The 21,220-nt window shown below is 39.7% G+C and overlaps 1 protein-coding gene across 1 annotated transcript in view; it reads right to left on the reverse strand.

The window, feature by feature from the left end:
• Window positions 1-1,624: 1,624 nt before the first annotated feature.
• kiaa1549lb (KIAA1549-like b) overlaps window positions 1,625-21,220 on the reverse strand; it is a 50,273-nt gene continuing 30,677 nt past the window's right edge. The window contains 13 exon segments of the mRNA XM_046863843.1: window positions 1,625-3,912; window positions 4,393-4,544; window positions 4,696-4,838; window positions 4,933-5,036; window positions 6,339-6,713; window positions 10,310-10,442; window positions 13,028-13,260; window positions 14,947-15,071; window positions 16,193-16,255; window positions 16,258-16,322; window positions 16,914-17,083; window positions 20,155-20,190; window positions 20,380-20,543. Of these exon segments, the coding sequence (XP_046719799.1) occupies window positions 3,661-3,912; window positions 4,393-4,544; window positions 4,696-4,838; window positions 4,933-5,036; window positions 6,339-6,713; window positions 10,310-10,442; window positions 13,028-13,260; window positions 14,947-15,071; window positions 16,193-16,255; window positions 16,258-16,322; window positions 16,914-17,083; window positions 20,155-20,190; window positions 20,380-20,543 (2,015 nt within the window). The 3' untranslated portion in view covers window positions 1,625-3,660.

The following is a 21,220-nucleotide window of genomic DNA, read 5'->3' on the forward strand; positions in this document are numbered from 1 at the left end:
GAGTTCAGGGCTCTATAATGGGAGATCTTCCACTACAACCCGTGTGAAGCAGATCTTCATGGAGCTGGCTTTGTGCACAGAGCACAGCATTGCCATGCTGGAACACCTGATGACAAGAGGAGAACAAATACTATACACTTTCCTGATCATAAAGTAATGAAGTAAATGTAATTCGTTCCTGTTCCTAAGTAGCATTTTCACGTATCTGTACTTTACCTTTCAGGATTTTGAGCTGCGTCAACAACGCTTTGGGAAGCTTCTGCGTTGTCCACACTGTAAATTACATGTGTAAGCTGTCCAATGGAAAGTGCGGTGTCACGGCAAGGTGACATCACAACCAGGAAGCTATAAAACACACATGGAGTGAAGCCGGCGCTAGCTTCTGTTTGTTCATGAAGTGCTCTATGTGTATTGTTTGTCAAAAAATATGAAAGCAACCAAAACAGGCTTTTCTCTTTCTCCTGCCACACCTGCTTGGTCCAGAACTTGTTCACGAGCTTGTGTTCTTCCGCTTGTGGCAAGAGCATTTAACTCCGCGTCTCGTCCTCCAAGAAGCACTAAAATCACATTCATCAATCAACACTGCATGATAAAGCAAAATCCTAAGAAACACAAAACTCGAGGTCAGCCTAAGGTTACTATGAGCATAAAAGATTTTCAAGGAAAAAAGAAACTGATATGGGGAATGTGGGCCTCAGGGTGTAGAAGTGATGTCAGTGTATATACTGTTCTCTGGTGTTCCTGCTGAATCAGAGCATCGTGTGAGTGGAACAGAAAGAGACTGTGTAATACACTGAGAGACACTGTGAGGATGTTGGTGGTGGAATAAAGTACTGAGGAATCCTATTAATGTCAAATTATAGATCATGTGGCGAAACGCCATCATGTGGCGAAAGTCAGGAATTAACATGGTAAAGATTTTATTTTTTTTTATATTATAAATTAGCTTAGATGCTTGAAAGTAAATTGGTAATAAAATGTAAATATCTGACAGTTAGCTTGATGTATAGTGTACTGTTGTTGACTGGATGATAGAAGAACCTTTTTTGGAGAACTTTGGAGAACATTTTTGGAGAACTGCTGTCTGGTGTGGGTCTGAAATAATGTTTTAGCACGTTTTCTTTTTCATGCTGAAAAACAGAGCACACTGTTTTATATTTGAGTCACAGTGCTGGTGTCAGTATGCCGTCTCCATCTATTAATCTTCAGAAAATCTCTGGGACTAATTTAGACATCTAGATGTTCATTTTGAAGAACGTTTATAGATTTTACAGGATTAAAATACTTATTTCCTGGTTAGTCAGTGTTTTGTTTATTAGTGAAATGCAAATGCTTTTAAAAATAAATGTGATTCTATTTTTTAGACAGAAACTGAAACATACACCCTCTCAATTTTGTATTTTTTATCATCCTGGTTACTTTAAAGGTAATTTTCTTTTCCTCTGTGCAATTTCCGAAGTGATTCAGAAACACTCACAGCCAAATGGTCAATTTTACTGTTGTTTCTCTAAAACTGCTCTCGAGCTGAGAGGGACAGATAAAAGTCAGGGAGGAAAATTGCACCTACTGAGTCAGAAATACTCGATGTTAACTCATCCTTATGAATATGAAGTTTTATGTCAAGGTCGTGACAAGGACACAGCTTTATTCAAACAAATCACAACTTTCAAAAGGAAAAAAAAACTGAAGGGGGTCCGGACAGAAAGTGTCCACTTCTACACAGGACCAGATTTTACAACAAATCTTTCCATCTGCAATTTTATTTCTTTTTTTCTTTACCGCATAAATTAATTACACAAATAAACTTTGTTTGTTCCAATTAAATAAGTTCTTGTTTAAAAAATGCAGTGAGAAAGTTTTTCCCTTCGGCTCCCGAGTTCTTCCAGTGACATGGTTTGTTTCTCGCACTGATGCTCTTCAAATTTAATGATTAAAAAAAAACTAGTATATGATATAAATGCACATTAACAAATAAAAATAAATGAAAGAAAATAAAATAAAAAATGAAAAATCATCATAGAGTAGATTATTGATAGAAGAGATGGAGGCAAGAAATATTATTACACACATTTACGATCGATTTTCTGTTTTTAAATACAGAAAATTAATTTTCTCACAAAAACAAAATAAAAGTAAACAAAAAAAGGGGCATCACCATTACAATGATAACGCTTTATTTTATCAATGGGAACTTTTTATGCTTTAATAATAATAATAATAATAATAATAATAATAATAATAATAATATAATAATAATAATAATAATAATAATAATAATAATAATAATTGCAGTGCTTATGAAAAGTGTGGAAACAGAGTCTTTTATGGTTTTTGAGACACATGCATGGTCTATGCAGCAAACACGCAGTAATGTGAGAGTGACTGAGTGGAAGAAAGTTGTGTGGAGTCCAAATGGGACATTTGTGCCTCTACCAGAAGAACTTGTGTAAGACGGAGAACAGGAGAGATGTGATCAGACTCCCTCACCCCTACACTCACACATGGAGGTGGAAGTTTAATGGTTTGGGGTTGTTTTGGAGCAGGGAAGATTCCAGAAAGTGAGAGGAATCCTGAACCATCATGTCTCTCATTCCACACTTCAACACTATGCAGTTCCATCTGTGGCTCATAGCAACCGACTTCACCGTACAACAAGACGATGAGCGGAAGCGCACGTCTGAGTTCTGTAAGTGTTATTTAGAAATCCATAAAATGCCATAAAACTCAGTGTTTCAATACTTTTCACAGACACTGTATGTATATCTAGAGAAAAAAGTTGGAAGAACAAAATCAAGTGGAAACTCATTCAAATATTATATACATCAAATAATGAATACAATTTCATCTGAAAATTTCGAAACACAAACTTGTTGCATAACTTTCAGTAGGAAGAAAAGGAAGATAATATATAACATTCATAAATCCCAGCGATGTTAAATGCTGCATCGTGATTGGTCAGAAAGTGTTGATTAATTCTCTATAACAGCAGTTTAACAGGGACAGTAGCGCAGGTTAATATTAACGCTTTCATCTGGATACGTTATTGTTTTTAGGGAAACGGCTCGTTCACAGGGATGCTGTTCATGTGGTGATGTTTTCTGTGAGATGTTTATTTGACATTGTCAAAGTGTCAAAGTGAAATGTGTTTTATTTTAATGAGAGAAATAAAGAAAAAGCTGGTGAGGGAACAAATGTTTATAGCTGCTATAACGTAAGTGAGAAGTGGAAAATCTGTTGTCAGATCATTGTGAGTAGTAAAACGCATGCTGTTACAAGAAAACTAAATCAACATTAGATAACAGTACATACGTATGTCGTACATTTGATTACGGCGCAAAGGCAAAACAATTTTTTCCGGAGAAAACGATTTCATCATCATTCATCATTCCTGTTTCTTTGTAATTCAAGTGAAAAATGAAATTAGCGATGGATTTGGTTTTGTCCGTTATCCAAAAGCTTTGCTTGATGAGCAAATAGAATGCCGGTGTAGGAAAGGAGAACAAGCTGTATAAACAGGCAGGCTTTTCATAAAACACATACACCTTTAAGTTCCTTATAAGGAATGGAAGTTTCCGGTTTTCCTGGTAACCAAAAAGTCAGTGAGGAAGGAGTTCATTATCTCCAGAGTGCAGTTTGTCCTCCGGTCCTGCAGGGGGAGCTCTAGACCTGGAACTCAAACATGTCCGCTTGCTTTTTGGCTAGCTTGGCGACCTCATCGCGGATGGCCTGGACCAGAGCCGAGGTGGAGAGCGTGATGGGGGTGATCACGTCCGTGGGGTCGGTGGAGAGCGAGAACGGCTGATCGGGTTCCACCTGAGGAGGAGACACTGCCTGGCTCGGGGTCCACTGGAACACACTTCCTCGAGGGTAACGTGGGTTTGGAAATGCTTCAGCGTATCCTGGCAATGGAACCTGCAGCAAAAAATTTAGCTTTAACCTTTGCAAGAAGAAAAAAAATAGAAACAAGATATATGCAAATCTATACGCAAAATAGCAGCGATAAACACACATTCCCTCACCAGGGTTACATTTATAGCTGCTATAATGTAAATACAAATACATTTCGATATTCACATTAGTGGTCGACTGGTTTGGGTTTTTCTCTGACTGATGACTATATTTAGAAATCAGGGAAGCTGATGGCTGATATTTGATACCGATATTTTTGGCCGATGTGTTTGGCTAATTTTCTTTTTTTCTCCCTTCATCTCATAAAATCCAACAGTTAATTAATAAGATGTGATACAGAAAATCGCTTGAATTAAAGTTATTAAACCCCACAAGCCTCTCCAATCCGTGCACTTGTTGGCAGGTTTTGGTTAACCCCAGAAACACCACACTGAAGATCACATTTCAAGACTGTTTCATTTGTGGTGTGAAAGAGTCACGTACGGAATCGGTCCACGGTGTCGACACGTCCTCAGGCTCCGGGGGATACGACATCCACGAGGGACTGTGATAGGAGGAAGGAGGAGTGGAGAGAAAGTATCCGGGGTAGCCCTGCCTGCTGGTGGGGATGGCGTACACAGCGGTCATCGGGTTTCCTGAGAGACACGTGAAATGACGTGTTAGTGCTGTTAATAATCACACTCTTGCTCTCACATCTCTTTTCTGTCTCTCAGATACTTGGGTGTGGATTTGGTAGTCCATAAAAATGAATATATTGTAAATGTATTTATTGAGTCACATACACACCTGAGTGGTTGAGTACAGGCTCGGTGGTGATGGGTGGAAGTGGTCCTCTGCTGATTGGCACGTATGTGTTGTCCTGCTGACTCTGCATGTCTGGCACCGAAGATTGAGAGCTCGGAGCTTTTGGCCCAACATCAGAGGAAGACCTGAGGAAATGTAGAACATGCATCTACTTAATTGAACCACTAGATGGCAGAGTAGGAACAGAAATCTTTGACGGGCTTAGACGTGAACTCGCACCTCTGCAGTGAGCTTCTGGGCACTGGGCCGGTTCTCGGAGGAACAGGAGGAGGAGGCGAATCCGTGTCTGTGACCATCTCTGGGAGTTGAGTGAACCTGAAAGTCTAAACAGTGCAGTAACATCATGTAATGTATTAAGAGGGATTTATTGATGATGTAATGTATTAGGAGGGATTTAGTGATGATAAATTGTATTAGAAGGGTTTTAGTCATGATGTAATGTTTTAGGAGGGATTTAGTGATGATGTAATGTTTTAGGAGGGATTTAGTGATGATGTAATGTATTAGGAGGGATTTAGTGATGATGTAATGTATTAGGAGGGATTTAGTGATGATGTAATGCATTAGGGGTAAGTGATGATGTAATGTATTAGGAGGGATTTAGTGATGATGTAATGTATTAGGAGGGATTTAGTAATGATGTAATGCATTAGGAGGGATTTAGTAATGATGTAATGTTTTAGGAGGATTTAGTGATGATGTAATGTATTAGGAGGATTTAGTGATGATGTAATGTATTAGGAGGATTTAGTGATGATGTAATGCTTTAGGAGGATTTAGTAATGATGTAATGTTTTAGGAGGGATTTAGTGATGATGTAATGTTTTAGGAGGGATTTAGTAATGATGTAATGCATTAGGAGGGATTTAGTAATGATGTAATGTTTTAGGAGGGATTTAGTGATGATGTAATGTATTAGGAGGATTTAGTGATGATGTAATGCATTAGGAGGATTTAGTAATGATGTAATGTTTTAGGAGGGATTTAGTGATGATGTAATGTATTAGGAGGGATTTAGTGATGATGTAATGTATTAGGAGGGATTTAGTGATGGTGTAATGCATTAGGAGGGATTTAGTGATGATGTAATGTATTAGGAGGGATTTAGTGATGATGTAATGCATTAGGAGGGATTTAGTAATGATGTAATGTATTAGGGGTAAGTGGTGATGTAATGTATTAGGAGGATTTAGTGATTATGTAATGTATTAGGAGATTTAGTGATGATGTAATGTATTAGGAGGATTTAGTGATGATGTAATGTATTAGGGGTAAGTGGTGATGTAATGTATTAGGAGGGATTTAGTGATTATGTAATGTATTAGGAGGGATTTAGTGATGATGTAATGTATTAGGAGGGATTTAGTGATGATGTAATGTATTAGGAGGGATTTAGTGATGATGTAATGTATTAGGGGTAAGTGATGATGTAATGTATTAGGGGTAAGTGGTGATGTAATGTATTAGGAGGGATTTAGTGATGATGTAATGTATTTGGAGAGTTTTAGTGATGATGTAATGTATTAGGAGGGTTTTAGCGATGATGTAATGTATTCTGAGGGTTTTAGTGATGATGTAATGCAGTTGCTAGCTGAAAAAATTTAGCTTTTGCTTTAAAAGCTTACCGGTTTGCTCAGGCTACACTGATAGAGATCATGGCCATAGGCCGGAACCCACTGTAGTCCACCTTGGGTGTGGTTAATGGTGTCGGGTGCGCTAGTTGGCCCCTCAGAGTAGGGAATAGAAGGCCCGGGGCTGTAAGGGCTAATGGCCTGGTGCTGCTGGTAGTGGTGCCTCCTGCTGGATGAGGTATGACCTGCTGAAGCAAGGCTGAAGGCCTCCTCTAACAGCAGATGCATCTGCTGACGTACCTCATCTATGGAGGGCTGTGAGCTCAATGTGGATGTCTCCGAATGACCTTTGGCCTGCCGGCCATAGCCGTAGTGACGGCGAGCAGCCAAGCCGTCCACGTCGGTCTCCGCAATGATTTCAGGCTCCGTCTGAGAACATATCAGGAACATATTTAGCTACTTTCATTTTACAGAGATACCACAAACAAACCTGTCCACTCCTAAAGAAATCCAGAAGAATCGAAAATAAGACAAATGAAACATTATCAGGGACATCATCAGGGACTTATCATAAACACAAACTACTTAACCTCCTTTCATCCACTAGGAGTTATAGGGCCATTTATACCAGACCTGGCAGATTCAAAGCCGGCATTTTACCTACAACCATCTTCACACTGAATTCTATACTTCATCATTGGGATACTGATCTCTCACTGATGCTTTTATTCATTTTAGTGCCTACAATCAACATGCAGTTTTGCTCCACCCTGTTCAACTGGTATTATCTCTTTATAACAAAACCTGTATATCCTTGTGAATTTATACCTTTTTTTAGTTTATCTTTATATAATTACATTTACTGCATTTGGCAGATGGCTTCATCCAGATTGACTTACAACTGAGCAGTTGAGGGTTAAGAGCCTTGCTCAAATATATATATTAGAGAGCTCCATAACTGAGGCTGAAGCAAATCGCATCTCTACGGATAGCCAACAATAAGCTACATTAAAGATCCATATAAAGCAACTAACAATTCTGCTTTTCAATCCAATATGGTACAGATATTTTGCTTTTATTTATTTGGTTTAGAAAGACAGCAATTTATAAAAGTGCCTCCTGACTTCTAATGCATGGCTCTTTCACAAACAGGCCTTTGTAGTCAAAGATGAAAGATTAAATAAAACCAGATGTTCTTTTCATGTTCTGTCTTCAGAAAGATGCAGCTCTACCTCTGCCATGTTAATCTCCATTCTATGTGTTGTGTTAGGTCATATTCATGTAGCAGCAGTGGTGCTGAGAAAACCTATCCATCCATCCATCCATCCATCCATCCATCCATCCATCCATCCATCCATCCATCCATCCATCCATCTATCTATCTATCTTGATGTATATATCTGTCTTGATGCTCATTTATTCCAGCCTCCTCTGCTGCTAGAATCATTCATTATTAATTGCTTTCCCTAATAATCTCGGTGTTGAATGAACCCTGAGCTGGTGTAAGAGATTCTTTGATTTTGCTGCTTAAACAACATTGAGAGAACAGTATTTATTTATCACTTGCCTTGGCTCCGCCTCCTTTGATTAATAGCCGGGGGAGAGCTCGTAAACGCTGAGTTAGTGCCGTAATGAAAAACGAAGCTCATCTGCAGTCTACTGCAGGTGTGTGTGTGTGTGTGTGTGTGTGTGTGTGTGTGAAATCTCTCTTTCTCTGCATTTATCCACCTCAGTCCACCATCTTTCTCCTTCCTATTCTGCCTCGTTCTCATGTCACAGGAAATCAGGCGCACTGCATGCTGGGACTCATAAATCAGCTTGTGCTCGACTTGAGGTTCTGCAGTAATCTCTGATGGATTCTCTCACTCTCTCATCAGGAGATCCAGCTGCATTGGGTTTTACTGGCTGGTGCACCAGTGGCACAAATATTACAGCTGGGAGAAAATTCCTGCAGCCAAGTGCTGCCATTTTATAACAACTTCAATAAAGTTCATACTAAAACAACATCAGAAATGTCTTATTTAAACAAAATACAAGTTTGTGTACATTGTGTACAGGTTGTGTGCATTCCTCTTCAGCATTCAGATGTGTATTAAATGTTTAATAATGAATGAAATTAGATTAGTTTTAAAGCTAATAATTCCCCATAAAAAAAAGCTTCCTGTGTATCATTGACTGAAATCACTGAAAAGCCAAACGTTTCCTGAAGAGGGCGCTAACACTCGAACAGCAGCTGAAAAACCAAAGTAATGTTTACTATTTCTGATCCTGTTTTGTTCGTAGGGAAATGATAGCTGGAATTTTCCAAACCATTCAGTTCAAATAACTGGAATTTGTGTATTTGTGTTTCTTTATTTCTTTACGTCACTTATGATCACATGATCAGGGCATCTTTGTAGAAAATTGATCTCTATTTATGTTTCTATGATTAAAAAAGTGCCTATTAAAAGTGTATTAATGCTCTTTAGAAATTTTCTGAGTTAGCTAGTACATTTAGCTAGCCACCTCAGCCTGGATAAAGAATGGTTGTACAATATGAAACCCCTTACATTTCCTTACACCAATGTAAGTGAAATTAATACACTCTTAATTCACTGTTCTGCTCATTTCATGTAATGGTTTATTTATAAAGACCTGTGAACTTGTTAGGATGAAGGTGCAACAGTAATGTGGGCATGGCTGGGATGGAAGAGTAACTAGGATGTGGGCATGGTTGGGATATCGTGTGGCTGGGATGTGGGCATGGTTGGGATATCGTGTGGCTGGGATGGGGGCATGGTTGGGATGTCGTGTGGCTGGGATGGGGGCGTAGTTGGGATGGTAATATGCCTGGGATGTGGGCATGGTTGGGATATCGTGTGGCTGGGATGTGGGCATGGTTGGGATATCGTCTGGCTGGGATGGGGGCATGGTTGGGATGTCGTGTGGCTGGGATGGGGGCGTAGTTGGGATGGTAATATGCCTGGGATGGGGCATGGTTCGGATGGTAGTGTGGCTGGGATGGGGCATGGTTGGGATATCATGTGGCTGGGATGTGGGCATGGTTGGGATGTCGTGTGGCTGGGATGGGGCATGGTTGGGATGGTAATATGCCTGGGATGGGGCATGGTTCGGATGGTAGTGTGGCTGGGATGGGGCATGGTTGGGATGTCGTGGCTGGGATGGGGGCGTAGTTGGGATGGTAATATGCCTGGGATGGGGCATGGTTGGGATGTCGTGTGGCTGGGATGGGGCATGGTTGGAATAGTAGTGTGGCTAGGATGGGGCATGGTTGGGATGGTAGTGTGGCTGGGATGTGGGCATGGTTGGGATGTCGTGTGGCTGGGATGGGGCATGGTTGGGATGGTAGTGTGGCTGGGATGGGGCATGGTTGGGATGGTAGTGTGGCTAGGATAGGGGCATGGTTGGGATGGTAGTGTGGCTGGGATGGGGCATGGTTTGGATGGTAGTGTGGCTGGGATGTGGGCATGGTTGGGATGGTAGTGTGGCTGGGATGGGGCATGGTTGAGATGGTAGTGTGGCTGGGATGGGGCATGGTTGGGATGGTAGTGTGGCTGGGATGGGGCATGGTTGGGATAGTAGTGTGGCTGGGATGGGGCATGGTTGAGATGGTAGTGTGGCTGGGATGGGGCATGGTTGGGATGGTAGTGTGGCTGGGATGGGGCATGGTTGGGATGGTAGTGTGGCTGGGATGGGGGCATGGTTGGGATAGTAGTGTGGCTAGGATGGGGGCATGGTTGGGATGGTAGTGTGGCTGGGATGGGGCATGGTTGGGATGGTAGTGTCGCTTGGATAGGAAATTAATTTAGTGTAGATTTAGGATTTGGCTATACCCAGATTAATAGAATTTTGAATGTTTGGATCTTTTTTAACCCATTACTTATCAATTATTTTTTTCCATCCTCTCCTATATAATATACCTCAAGCTGTAGAATGACATGTATGATGCTCTTCTACCTTTTCCTTTTGTCACTGAAATACAATAGCCTAATTTAATAGTAGTAGTAAAGATTAGCATTACTCACATCATAGCCACTGTTGCGGATGCCTTTCCGGGGTCGTTCTCTCATCACCAGCAGATCCATCTCGGTTCCTCCAGGACTCGGGCTGTTTAATGATTGTCTGCTCCGATATGCTGGATATTTTACTTCAGAGTGTCTGCATTTAATACACACATGACAATATGTGAATTAATCATTCTGATCTTAGACTTAATTGTTGCATTTTGAATTGTTGTTTCTTAATAAACTATTATAAAGCAGCATTTTTGGATTCTGGATTGCGATTGATCAGAAGGTGTTGGTTAATTTTCTATAACAGCAGCCGTGACAGTGGTGCTGCAGAATATCAAAGGTTTATATGAATGTGCTTGTTCTAATACCTTATCATTACTTTAACATTTAACATTGTATGGAAGTCCTTAGCTTTGTTTTGGTCAGAAGAAAAAGCTCTAAGCTTTCCAAACTCTTTAAACATCTAATTTCTCAGATATTTCACAATGTAAATGTGTGCTATAGGTGATGAAGTACATTTACGTACATATATACATGCAGTTAGTCCTGGAGCAATCCAGAAAAATAATGGATTAAAAGCCACATGTCTTATGAGTTTATATTTTAAATTGAATGAAGATATCATGACAAATTAGATTCCTACAAACATTTGTCTGAAATTTTTTTCCCTCCTGCTGTTTGAGAGCCACCTGCTAAATTCATACTCTATTCATCTATTCAGGACTTCTGTTGTGTTCAACTCAGTTCAATCACCATCTATACACAAAATTCACTGATTGCATCATCAGCATATGTGTGTTCACGAAGCCTAGATCTGTCCATCACACCATTACACATCGCACACAAGCATGAAATTAGCTAAAGGAGGCTAAAAAAGCTTGTTTCATATTGACAGCTGGATCAGATATCCTTCAGTGAGTGTAAGCCAGAGCTGTTAGCTGTCCCAGATGTCTTTGCATTGCTTAATAAATTGAAGGAAATGTGAAGAAAAGCAGAATGCTGGCCTTGTGTCTGGGTTTAATGGTTGGATTACACCGGGCCTGGGGATAAAACTCTCGTGCTGGGTGTGTAATCGTCAGTAATTGGCTGTAGTATGAGAGGGAGCTTCTGTAAGGGCCGCTGATGGTTTGCTACTTGATAAAAGGATTTGAGTAATTGGCAGACACAATTTCAAACCCCTCATCCGTCCAAAGCCACTGCATGTTTAAATTAAGAATATTCCGGCTGTTTACTTGTAAGAGTGAAACTGTCTGGATCATAAGGGACAAGATAAAAGTAATTATTGATACCTGTAGAATCAGAGGAACAGCTGAATCGTATGATTATGCTGGTGTTGTGTTACACATTTTTACTTCAAGTGTAGCCTTGGTTCAGAACTAAGATGGTTCTGTGCAAGACTGGTCCAGTCTATAGACTTTTAGGACATCCAAAGTTGGTGTTTCTTCATCAAAAGGAAGACTATGTGAAGTGGAGAGGTCCTGAATGTCCTCACAAACAGCACATAAACATCCAGAAACATCACACAGGCAGTAACCTAAGAGCACCAGGGACCCTACAGCCATGAGGCAGCAATGATACCCTGCTATAGTACTGTGACCCAAGATTTTTTTATTTTTAATTGGCATCCATGATGGATTCAGGGCTTGTTTGGAGGCAGAGCACCATAACCACAAATTCTGAACCTAATTCCATACACCATGTGCCCTCAAATTTTTCAAGTTTATGATTTTGTTGTTTTTTATTATTCCCTTTCAAATCAAATCAAATCTAATTTTATTTGTCACATCAACATACATACAGAGTACGACATGCAGTGAAATGTTTATTACGACTGTCCGGCATGAGGGAATAGAATGGGGAGAAAAATAAAACAAGGAAAAAGAAGGCAGATAAATAAAGAGTATAACCAGGGGTCACCAACTTGGACTACATGAGTAGCCTGTGGGCCTTTTCCGAAAATAGCTGTTTCCTACTTTGTTAAATCATTGTTGATAATTATTATGAGAAATCATTAACATGATCAATGTTTTTACATAGATGAATATTATTAATTATTAATAATAACAAATAATAAAAGGTAAATTGAGCAAATTTGTTATTTCAAATCAAACTGAAAACTGTTTATATTAAACTGGTAGCCCTTCACATTAATTGGTACCCAAAAAGTAGCTCTCAGTTTCAAAAAGGTTGGTGACCCCTGGTATAAACAATGTAAGATATAAAATACATAAAGATATATATGAGGAAAAGTGTATATACAGGGTATGCTTATGACAGTAAACAGTAATCACATAAGGTGGTTGATGTGATTGTCGTTAAAGTGACCGTGTGCGGTGTGGTGTGGTATAAAGTGACCGTGTGCGGTGTGGTGTGGTATAAAGTGTCCGTGTGTGGTGTGGTATAAAGTGTCCATGTGTGGTGTGGTGTGGTATAAAGTGTCCGTGTGCGGTGTGGTGTGGTATAAGGTGACCGTGTGCGCTGTGGTGTGGTATAAGGTGAGAAAATATATGGCAATAAGAAAACACTTAGATACGTGATCTTAGATGATGATGCCATCATCATCATCTTTTTATATATTTGCACATTTCTTTTCTTTGCTGCTGTAACACAGAAATTTCCCCACTGTGGGACGAATGAAGGTATGCCTTATCTTATCTTATCTTATCTTATCTTGGTTGATCTTATCTGATCTTATAAGGTAATAATGATGGTGTATGATGACACACTAACCTCCTGCGAGATTTGACATATGTGGAGCTCCGGTCATCCTCATACTCCGGCGTTCTGCTGGACGGCCGTGTAACCGGTGTGCGTTCGGCTTTCTCACTTTCGTGTCTCGGAGGTTTGGAGCTTGCGTTGTTCTCGCCTGATGGGAAGTCGTAGTAACCTTTCCTCTTGGCTTTTAGCCTCAACTTGTTTCTGTAATGCTCAATGTCTGACTTCTGCTTCAGAGCCAAATTCACCTAAGGAGAGAGAAAGAAAAGGGAGGGAGAGAGAGAAAGGGATGGAGGGTGGTTTATCCAAAAGCACTAAATAAAAGAAAGAAGTAAGAAGAGCACTTAATCCTTGATTTCCCATTGGTCAACTTAATTTACAAGCTCAAGGGAAATAGGTCATAGATTTTTTTTAATTGCTAATTTTAGCGAACAAGACCAGAATACAGTAGACATGCACTGGGTGCGTTGGTTTACTGCATGAGATCTGGAGCATAAACCCGCTGTTACATATTCGGTTCCTAAGAAAAAAGAAATCAACACATTCTGACTCCTTAAAATTCTTGAGTGGAACCTCTCTGAGATGATGAAGAAACCATTGGAGGAATCAGACTCTAAAGGGAAGCCATGTTCATTTAGGTAAAACCAAATGTCCACTCATTAGAGTTCACTCATCATTGAGGTTATCAGCTGTTCACTGATAGACACTTAAGTGCAAAACTTTTCACGGTAATTGCAGCCTTATACCATTGTAGCAAATCACAGTCCAAATCATAGTTCAGCTTAAGTAGTTGAGCTTTAGCCTGCACAGTAACCTCAAGTAACATAAGGCTGTGTACAGTATGTGGAGAACATCCACAGAACTCCATTCAGAAGCAAGGCACTGATAACTGAGGCTACGTCCACATCCATTCAGAGCAGTTCGGAAGATTATTGATTAGGTGCTGCATTCATACTGAGACAGTGTTTCTGTCCAGCAAAACCTTTCCATAAACACTTAATGAAGACGCCTGAAGATGCCATTTTCATGCTTGTTGTAGTGTGAACGGAGATTTTTAAGAACAAAAAGGTATTTGTAGTCACGTGACCACATTCAACCATAAAACCCTGACATTTTTTTTTTACTTTCTACTACATTCAGATTTATTTAAAAAAAAAGAACGGAAAATGTATTCTCACCTGTGAAAGAGACGAATAAAAGTAAATAAACGTTGAGTAGAAACAAATGCATGAAGCTTTTCACATAACAAAAAAAAGTTACATATTGTTTGGTTGATTCATTTACCTCAGGATGGAATTCTCTTTAATTAGAAGATAGTTCCACAACTCAAGAACTTAGAGAATGGATTTGGACTGTAATCAATATCAACAGTCTGCTACAATGTGATCAGGACCACAGTTTGCATAAACAGTACTGCATTTCAGCACCGATTACTGACCAGTTCACCAACAGTGATGGAACTGTAATAAATAAACATTCGGTGTTGAGGATGAGGACGGGTTCCATTTTGATTCTGGTTCCTCTCAAGGTTTAGGGATAAACTTATAATTATAAGGAACAAACTTATAGGCACTAAACTTATACACTCCAAATGTATAACCTCTTTATCTCTATACTGCTACTTTGAGACAATGTCCATTGTTAAAAGTGCTCTACAAATGAAAATGAATTCAACCCAAATGAATTGATGAAGGCAAAACCCATAACAAGCAGCACTATGTGAAGAATCTACACTGTTTGGTGAAACAACCTCTGCCATGAGGTTACAGCCATAAATTATTTTTTTTAGCAGGATAATTAGCATCAATTAACAGAAATGGCTAAAGGATGGAACATTTTTAATACAATTGGAACCTGTTAGAATCTCCAAAGGAAACACAGCAGCACTTTGCATGGGTGCCGATAATCCTGAAAACAATTTGATAATTTTTTACCTCGCCATTCAGGACGGCTGAATCTTGACTGCGGTCAGAAGAGGCAGGTTGCGAGTATGCCGGCGGGGCTGCGATCTGCTTTACGGAGATGAGCTGCAGAGATCCTGATGACGTGTCATATGGATCTACCAAATCACACACATCATGAACTCACACCTTTCTCAGCATTTGTTCTCAAAGGCAAACGTGTAGGAGGTTATTAAAAATGTTACTTTGCTTTAGTTAAATGAGATTTAAAGATCCAGGTCTTAAAAAAAACAATTCGTTCTTCCTTTTCTTAGTCGTTGAAAAGTGGTATTGCACTAATAGGAATCCTGTATTAAAAAGTTTCGAGACTAGTTTTGTAACACGCCATCAGATGACAGCTCGAGGCTGCACGCACAGTCACAGGGAGCACCGACCATCATGAGTCAGTGTGCCAAAAGATATCATTCTATATACATCTGATCTCACACGTGAGTTTTTCAATAAAAACGACACAATCTCACTTCCGCACCCACACTACTCGCCAGATTTGGCTCCTACAGACTTCACCCTCTTCCCAAAGATGAAGGTCCGGCTTTAAGGTTGCTGTTTTGACACCGGTCTGGAGATCCAGTGTGAATCCCAGAAGGTGCTTGACACGCTTTAAAAGGAAGACTTCCAGGACACATTTCAGAAGTGGCAGAGACACTGGGACCCTAACCCTAACCCTAACCCTAACCCTAAACCTAAACCTAACCCTAACCCTGTATTGATGTGCAAGAGAACTATTTTGAAGGTAATAGTTTGAAAATGTAGATAAATAAAGTACTTTCTTGTAAACATTTTAAGAAATTACTAAAAGTTACTAGAAGTTTCTTCGAGGCTCGAAACTTTTTGATACCAACTCATATATTTTATAGCAGTAACCCCTTTTTCTGAAGTCTGTGTATCAGTCTTATGGGAAACACGCTCATTATTACAGAGAAGGAAAGAGACATGATTGTTTTTGAGATTCATCAGTAGATGTTCCTCTCCCGTTGTACCTGTAAGGTCAGACGCAGTGTGTGTCGGCGGAGGAAGTCGAGGCAGCATATGGCTGCAACGGTGTTCTCTACACACTCCCTGCAACACTAACGCAGCGTGCGGGAGAACTCTACATGACAGCTAATTACGTGCAAAGAAAGCATCTGTTTTTCTCAGATAGTGTGTGATCCTGCGTGAAGAGTGTGTGTGTGTGTGTGTGTGTGTGTGTGTGTGTGTGTGTGTGTGTTCTCTATCTTACCTGTCCTCTTCTTACTTTCCTCCTTCGTGAGGTTTTGCTGTGTGGAGATTTTCTTCACGAGGATCCTCGCACTGAGACAGGCCTCACCGACTCCACGCTGACCGCAGAACCGTCCTCGCTCGGCAACCTGCTGTGGGTAACCATAGCAACAAGACGCCACAGGTTTATGTGCAGGCATGCGAAAGTCACTCTGGTTTGTCTCTCAGTCTTTTTCAGTGTCTTTTCTATGACTCTATAACTCTGTCTGTCTCTGTCTCTCTGTGTTTCTCTGATGTTTGTCTGTTGTTATCTTTCTGTGTCTCTGTTTGACTATTTGTTGTTCTCTGTGTCTGTCTATCTGTGTCTTTTTGTCTCTGTCTCTATGTGTTCTGTCTCTTTGATTCTGTCTATCTGTCTGTCTTTCTGTCTGACTATACCTGTCTGTTTCTATTTCATAGTCTCACACTCTTTCTGTGTCTCTCTCTGTCTGTCTTTTTGTCTCTGTTACTCTCTCTGTTTTGTTGTTTGTCTCTCTAAAACTCTGTCTGTGATTTTGTCGATATCTGTCTGTCTGCCTGTCTGTCTGTCTGTCTGTCTGTCTGTCTGTCTGTCTGTCTGTCTTTTTCTCTGTCTCTCTCTCTCTCTCTCTCTCTCTCTCTCTCTCTCTCTCTCTCCCACCTGACTCAGCCATCAGTACACCTGAAATCTCAGATTAACTCACAAAGCAGTTTTATATATAAACCTTTTCCTAATTTCTCCGCCGATGGTCTTTTTGGAGTTGGTACCGTCCGGGTGAATGACCTTGAGAGAGGCGTCCCGGATCTGGAGTGGAGCCTGAGGAAGGGGTGCGCTGTCCTCGTCCGACCCCAGCTGACCCAAATGCTGCTTCGCGTAATCGAATCCCTGCACCGGCTTCAGCAGGAACACAATCAAATATCATCAGATTATCAGGAAGAATTTATATATACAATATACACTCTATCACACACACACACACACACACACACACACACACACACACAGATCATAAATAATTAAAAAGTGTCGTATGATGTTCTCGACATGCTGCTGCTCAGCTGAGGAAAATCAGTACACAGTATCTTCACAGATCCTAAACACTCACTGCATAAACTAAACATCTGATTGGACACTGATTCCAATTAGTTTTTAGTTTTTTCACGGAAAATTTCATACAATGCCAATTTACACTCCAATACCAGTGTTAGCTAGCATCAGCTGTGTACGATCCATGTGTACGATAGATTCATCATAACGAGTAATGCAGATGGAATAGTGATTGGTGTAACTCTGGTAAAGAGCAAGTCGCTCATGTTTGCAGGGGATTCGAGCTGATTGTGTGACGTAACGTTGAGAAAAGTTCCACCAACAACATTACATTTTTTTTTTTTTTTTTTTATAAATTTCGTCCTCCATATTTGTTTTTCTTGCTTGGCCATGTGACAAGTCTAAAAGGTTTGAATTATTTACCATCATCTGATGCTCAAGTAACTTTTTACAACTTTCAATTAATTAAATTAATTAAATGAATTATATTACTTTGTTAATTGATATTTAATCATTAAATAAATATAATCAATCAATCAATTAATCAATTAATTGTGTTTGTTTTGTTTTAACAAACTAGTGGGTAAAATTTTTTTATTGAAGACTCTTCTGTTTTTTCACTTGGTGATGGAAGAGGAACTTCATTTCAGTTAAAATAAATAAACTAATAAATAAACTAACAAACATACAAATAAACAAATACATAAATAAGGATGCTAATTTGGCAGTTAAAACATTTATAATAATAAAATACATTAATAACGTCCTAAATATTTAGTTCATCTTTGTTTACAGTTATATTTAATGTTTTCATTTATATTATAGCAGCATTCTCTCTCAACAAAGCACAAAGTCTTCTATCCTGAAAATGTCGCAAAATGTATAGCTGCAGTTTCACATTTGACTGATCCTGACACTGGAGACTCCTTCCATGAATGTTAATTAAGCACATTTTTCCGTACATGAAAATTTACCACATTAAATCCACGTAAATAAGCAGTTACTATGGAAATGATAACATGAGAACGGTACATTCATATAAACACAGCTGACTTTGGAGATTTTAGATTTACTGATCGAACAAATTCTAGAATTCAGTGTCAATGTATTCAGTGATGATTAGCTTTAGGTTTGAGTTCTATTGACACATGTATAAGCAAAAGTTTAAAGACACCTGACAATAAAATTGGTTGGATTTTAGATTTTTGAACATCACATTCCACATTCAGTCCCAATTCCTCTTATAAGTTTATTCACTCTTCTGGGAAGATGTTCCACTAGATTTTGTGGAGATAAATTCAGCCTTAAGTTAGCAGAGACAGATACATGGTGCATTATACTAATACTCAGGAAAGTAAGTTGTGTCTGAATATGAAGGTTGTTTTAATTGAATAATTAAATTTTTCTTGAATTTTGTATAAGTGGATTAAATTTCAAGCCCCTTTAATTAAATTAAGCCACAATTAAATCGGTAGTCAAAGGAAATAAAATACATTACAGCTTATTTACTCATAGCTGTCACATTAAACGTGCACAGTGAGAAACGGCATGTACAGTAAATAAATACATCCATTTTAGCGCAACTTGAACAGATTTGTAAAGAATTAAAAATAAAGTACAGTTTTTTTATAGTGTTTGAGAGACACATTCATGTTCCTTTTGTTTCTATGCAACAAACTCAGTAAAGTAACATTCTGAAGATTTACTATGACCAAACAAATCTATAAATGTTCAGATGTTTCACTTGATTCTCATTAAAAAAATGCTCCTTTTGCATGAACAGTTTTACACACTATCAGCATCCGGACACGTCGTTTCTCCAAACATTAGCTGAAAACTCATTCATGTTCCTTATTGGTTGGAGATTTGCTTCTTCATCTCAGAGCAGTTCAGTATGATTGAGGTGTGGTGTCTGGGCAGGTGGTTCCATAATAGATATTACTCCAGACGTCTGTCTGCTCTCTAAATAACACGTACAGAACTCAGACGTGTTTATCGCTTCCGTTCATCGTCTTGTTGTACGGTGAAGTCGCTTCTGATGAGCCGCAGTCCAGACGGAACTGCATGATGATGAAGTGTGGAATAGGAGCCATATTGTTCAGGATTCTTTTCACTTTCTGGAACCTTCCCTGCTCCAAAACAACCCCAAACCATTAAACTTCCACCTCCATGTGTGAGTGTGGGGGTGAGGGAGTCTGATCACATCTTCTCTCCTGTACTTCATCTTACACAAGTTCTTCTGGTAGAGATAAAAATGTTCAATTTGGACTCCACAGAACTTTCTTACAGTCATTCACTGTCCAATTCTTGTGTTTTTGTCTTTTACTGATTTTGTTACATAGAAAAAAAACAACTCTTTTGGCAGGTGCTATAATTATAGACATTTCATTAGATTTTTTTTTTTTTAACTACAAATATTTAATGAAAATTAATGTTCTGCACAAAATTTGTGAACAAATGAGGTCACGCTAGGATAAAATGGGTCAGAACCTGAGAAGTGGATGATAAAAAATGTCTTATTACATCAGATATAATGTTGTTTTGTTATCGAGAAAACAAGCAAAATATAAATAAATAAATAACATGTTAGCAGGTGGAATCTGAAGTATAGATGTTTTCTAATTAATTTATTAATGTACTTTTTTTTTTTTATCTTAGTCAACTTGGTACCCTGTATAGCACAGACTGGCCTACTTTTACAAAAAAACCTTCAGAGAATTTCTGACCTTGTTCCCAATACATACTCCATTTATTTGGGTCTTCACACACACACACACACACACACACACACACACACACACACACACACACACACACACAGACACACAGCATTTTTAAGAGAGCATCACCTTGTAAACTGTCCAAGAATGTAGCAAAAGTTGTAAACCTCAGCGGTGATCAGTATGTATTGTACCTACCTGGTGATAGTAACTCATGTCCCTCCTGTATGTCGTCTGCAGGAGAAAGAACAATGCAAAGAGCCTACATTATACTCATACTCTTTCTCTAGTACTCAGGGTGCTAACTGCAAAGTAGTGCATGTTATAATAATAATAATGAAAACAATAAAAATAAAAATACCAATAATAGTATGAAAAGCATAAGGAAGGCAGAGAAGCTCCACCCAGACTCAGTTTCTGCACCTTAACCCGTGGATTCAGGTTGGCAATTCCGTCAGTTTTGAAGTCGCTCTTGTTTTTGTGGCACAGAACAGCGGTGATGATGATGATGATGATGGTGACGATGCTGATAGGAGCCAAAACAGAGGCGATGATCCAGAGGTTGTTGGAAGGGCCCTTCACCACAGCTGTATGATGAAAGGATACAAAAGTTTACGTATGTAACGCTAGTTCCCTGAGGGAACGAGACGCTGCATCGGAACGCTTTGGGAACGTGACTGCGTGGTCCATGCTCTGAGTAATAAGTCTAATCAGTCAAAATTGAAGACAGGCTGTCACTGGCGGGGTGACGTCACAACCAGGGACTATAAAGCGCACCTGGAGAGAAGACTGTTTTAGCTTCTTTAACTGTCAAGGGAGAGACGTTCACTTTCAGGAACTCAGGAAGCTGGCCATGTGCTGAAGCACATTCGTGGCAGGGTTAACGAGCCAGGTCCCTGAATGGGTCGGAGGGAAGCGGGCACGAGAAAAGTGCTACAAGGTGCTACACGCCCCCAGGCTATCTCTCCACAGGTCAGGTCAGGACCTTTTTGTCTGTAGCCCTCTTCTCGGAGATAACATTCCTCAGATCCTTCACCTCACGGGGCTTGACCCAGGGCACCGTGCGGGATCCCACAAAAGGAGAGCGTGTTGCAATACTCTTTCTCTGCACTTGGCGGTACAAAGTGATGGGTTGGGGTTGGGGCTGCACCTGCTGAGCAACCCCAATAAGAGCGGCGTTGGAGATACTGCTGGAACGCAGTTGGACTCCTGGAACCTGTTAACTACCGAATCAATGGCGTTGCCGAACAGGCCCGAAGGAGAG

This window comes from Silurus meridionalis, chromosome 13 (assembly GCF_014805685.1).
Source record: "Silurus meridionalis isolate SWU-2019-XX chromosome 13, ASM1480568v1, whole genome shotgun sequence".
In the NCBI taxonomy this organism is placed as follows: Eukaryota; Metazoa; Chordata; class Actinopteri; order Siluriformes; family Siluridae; genus Silurus; species Silurus meridionalis.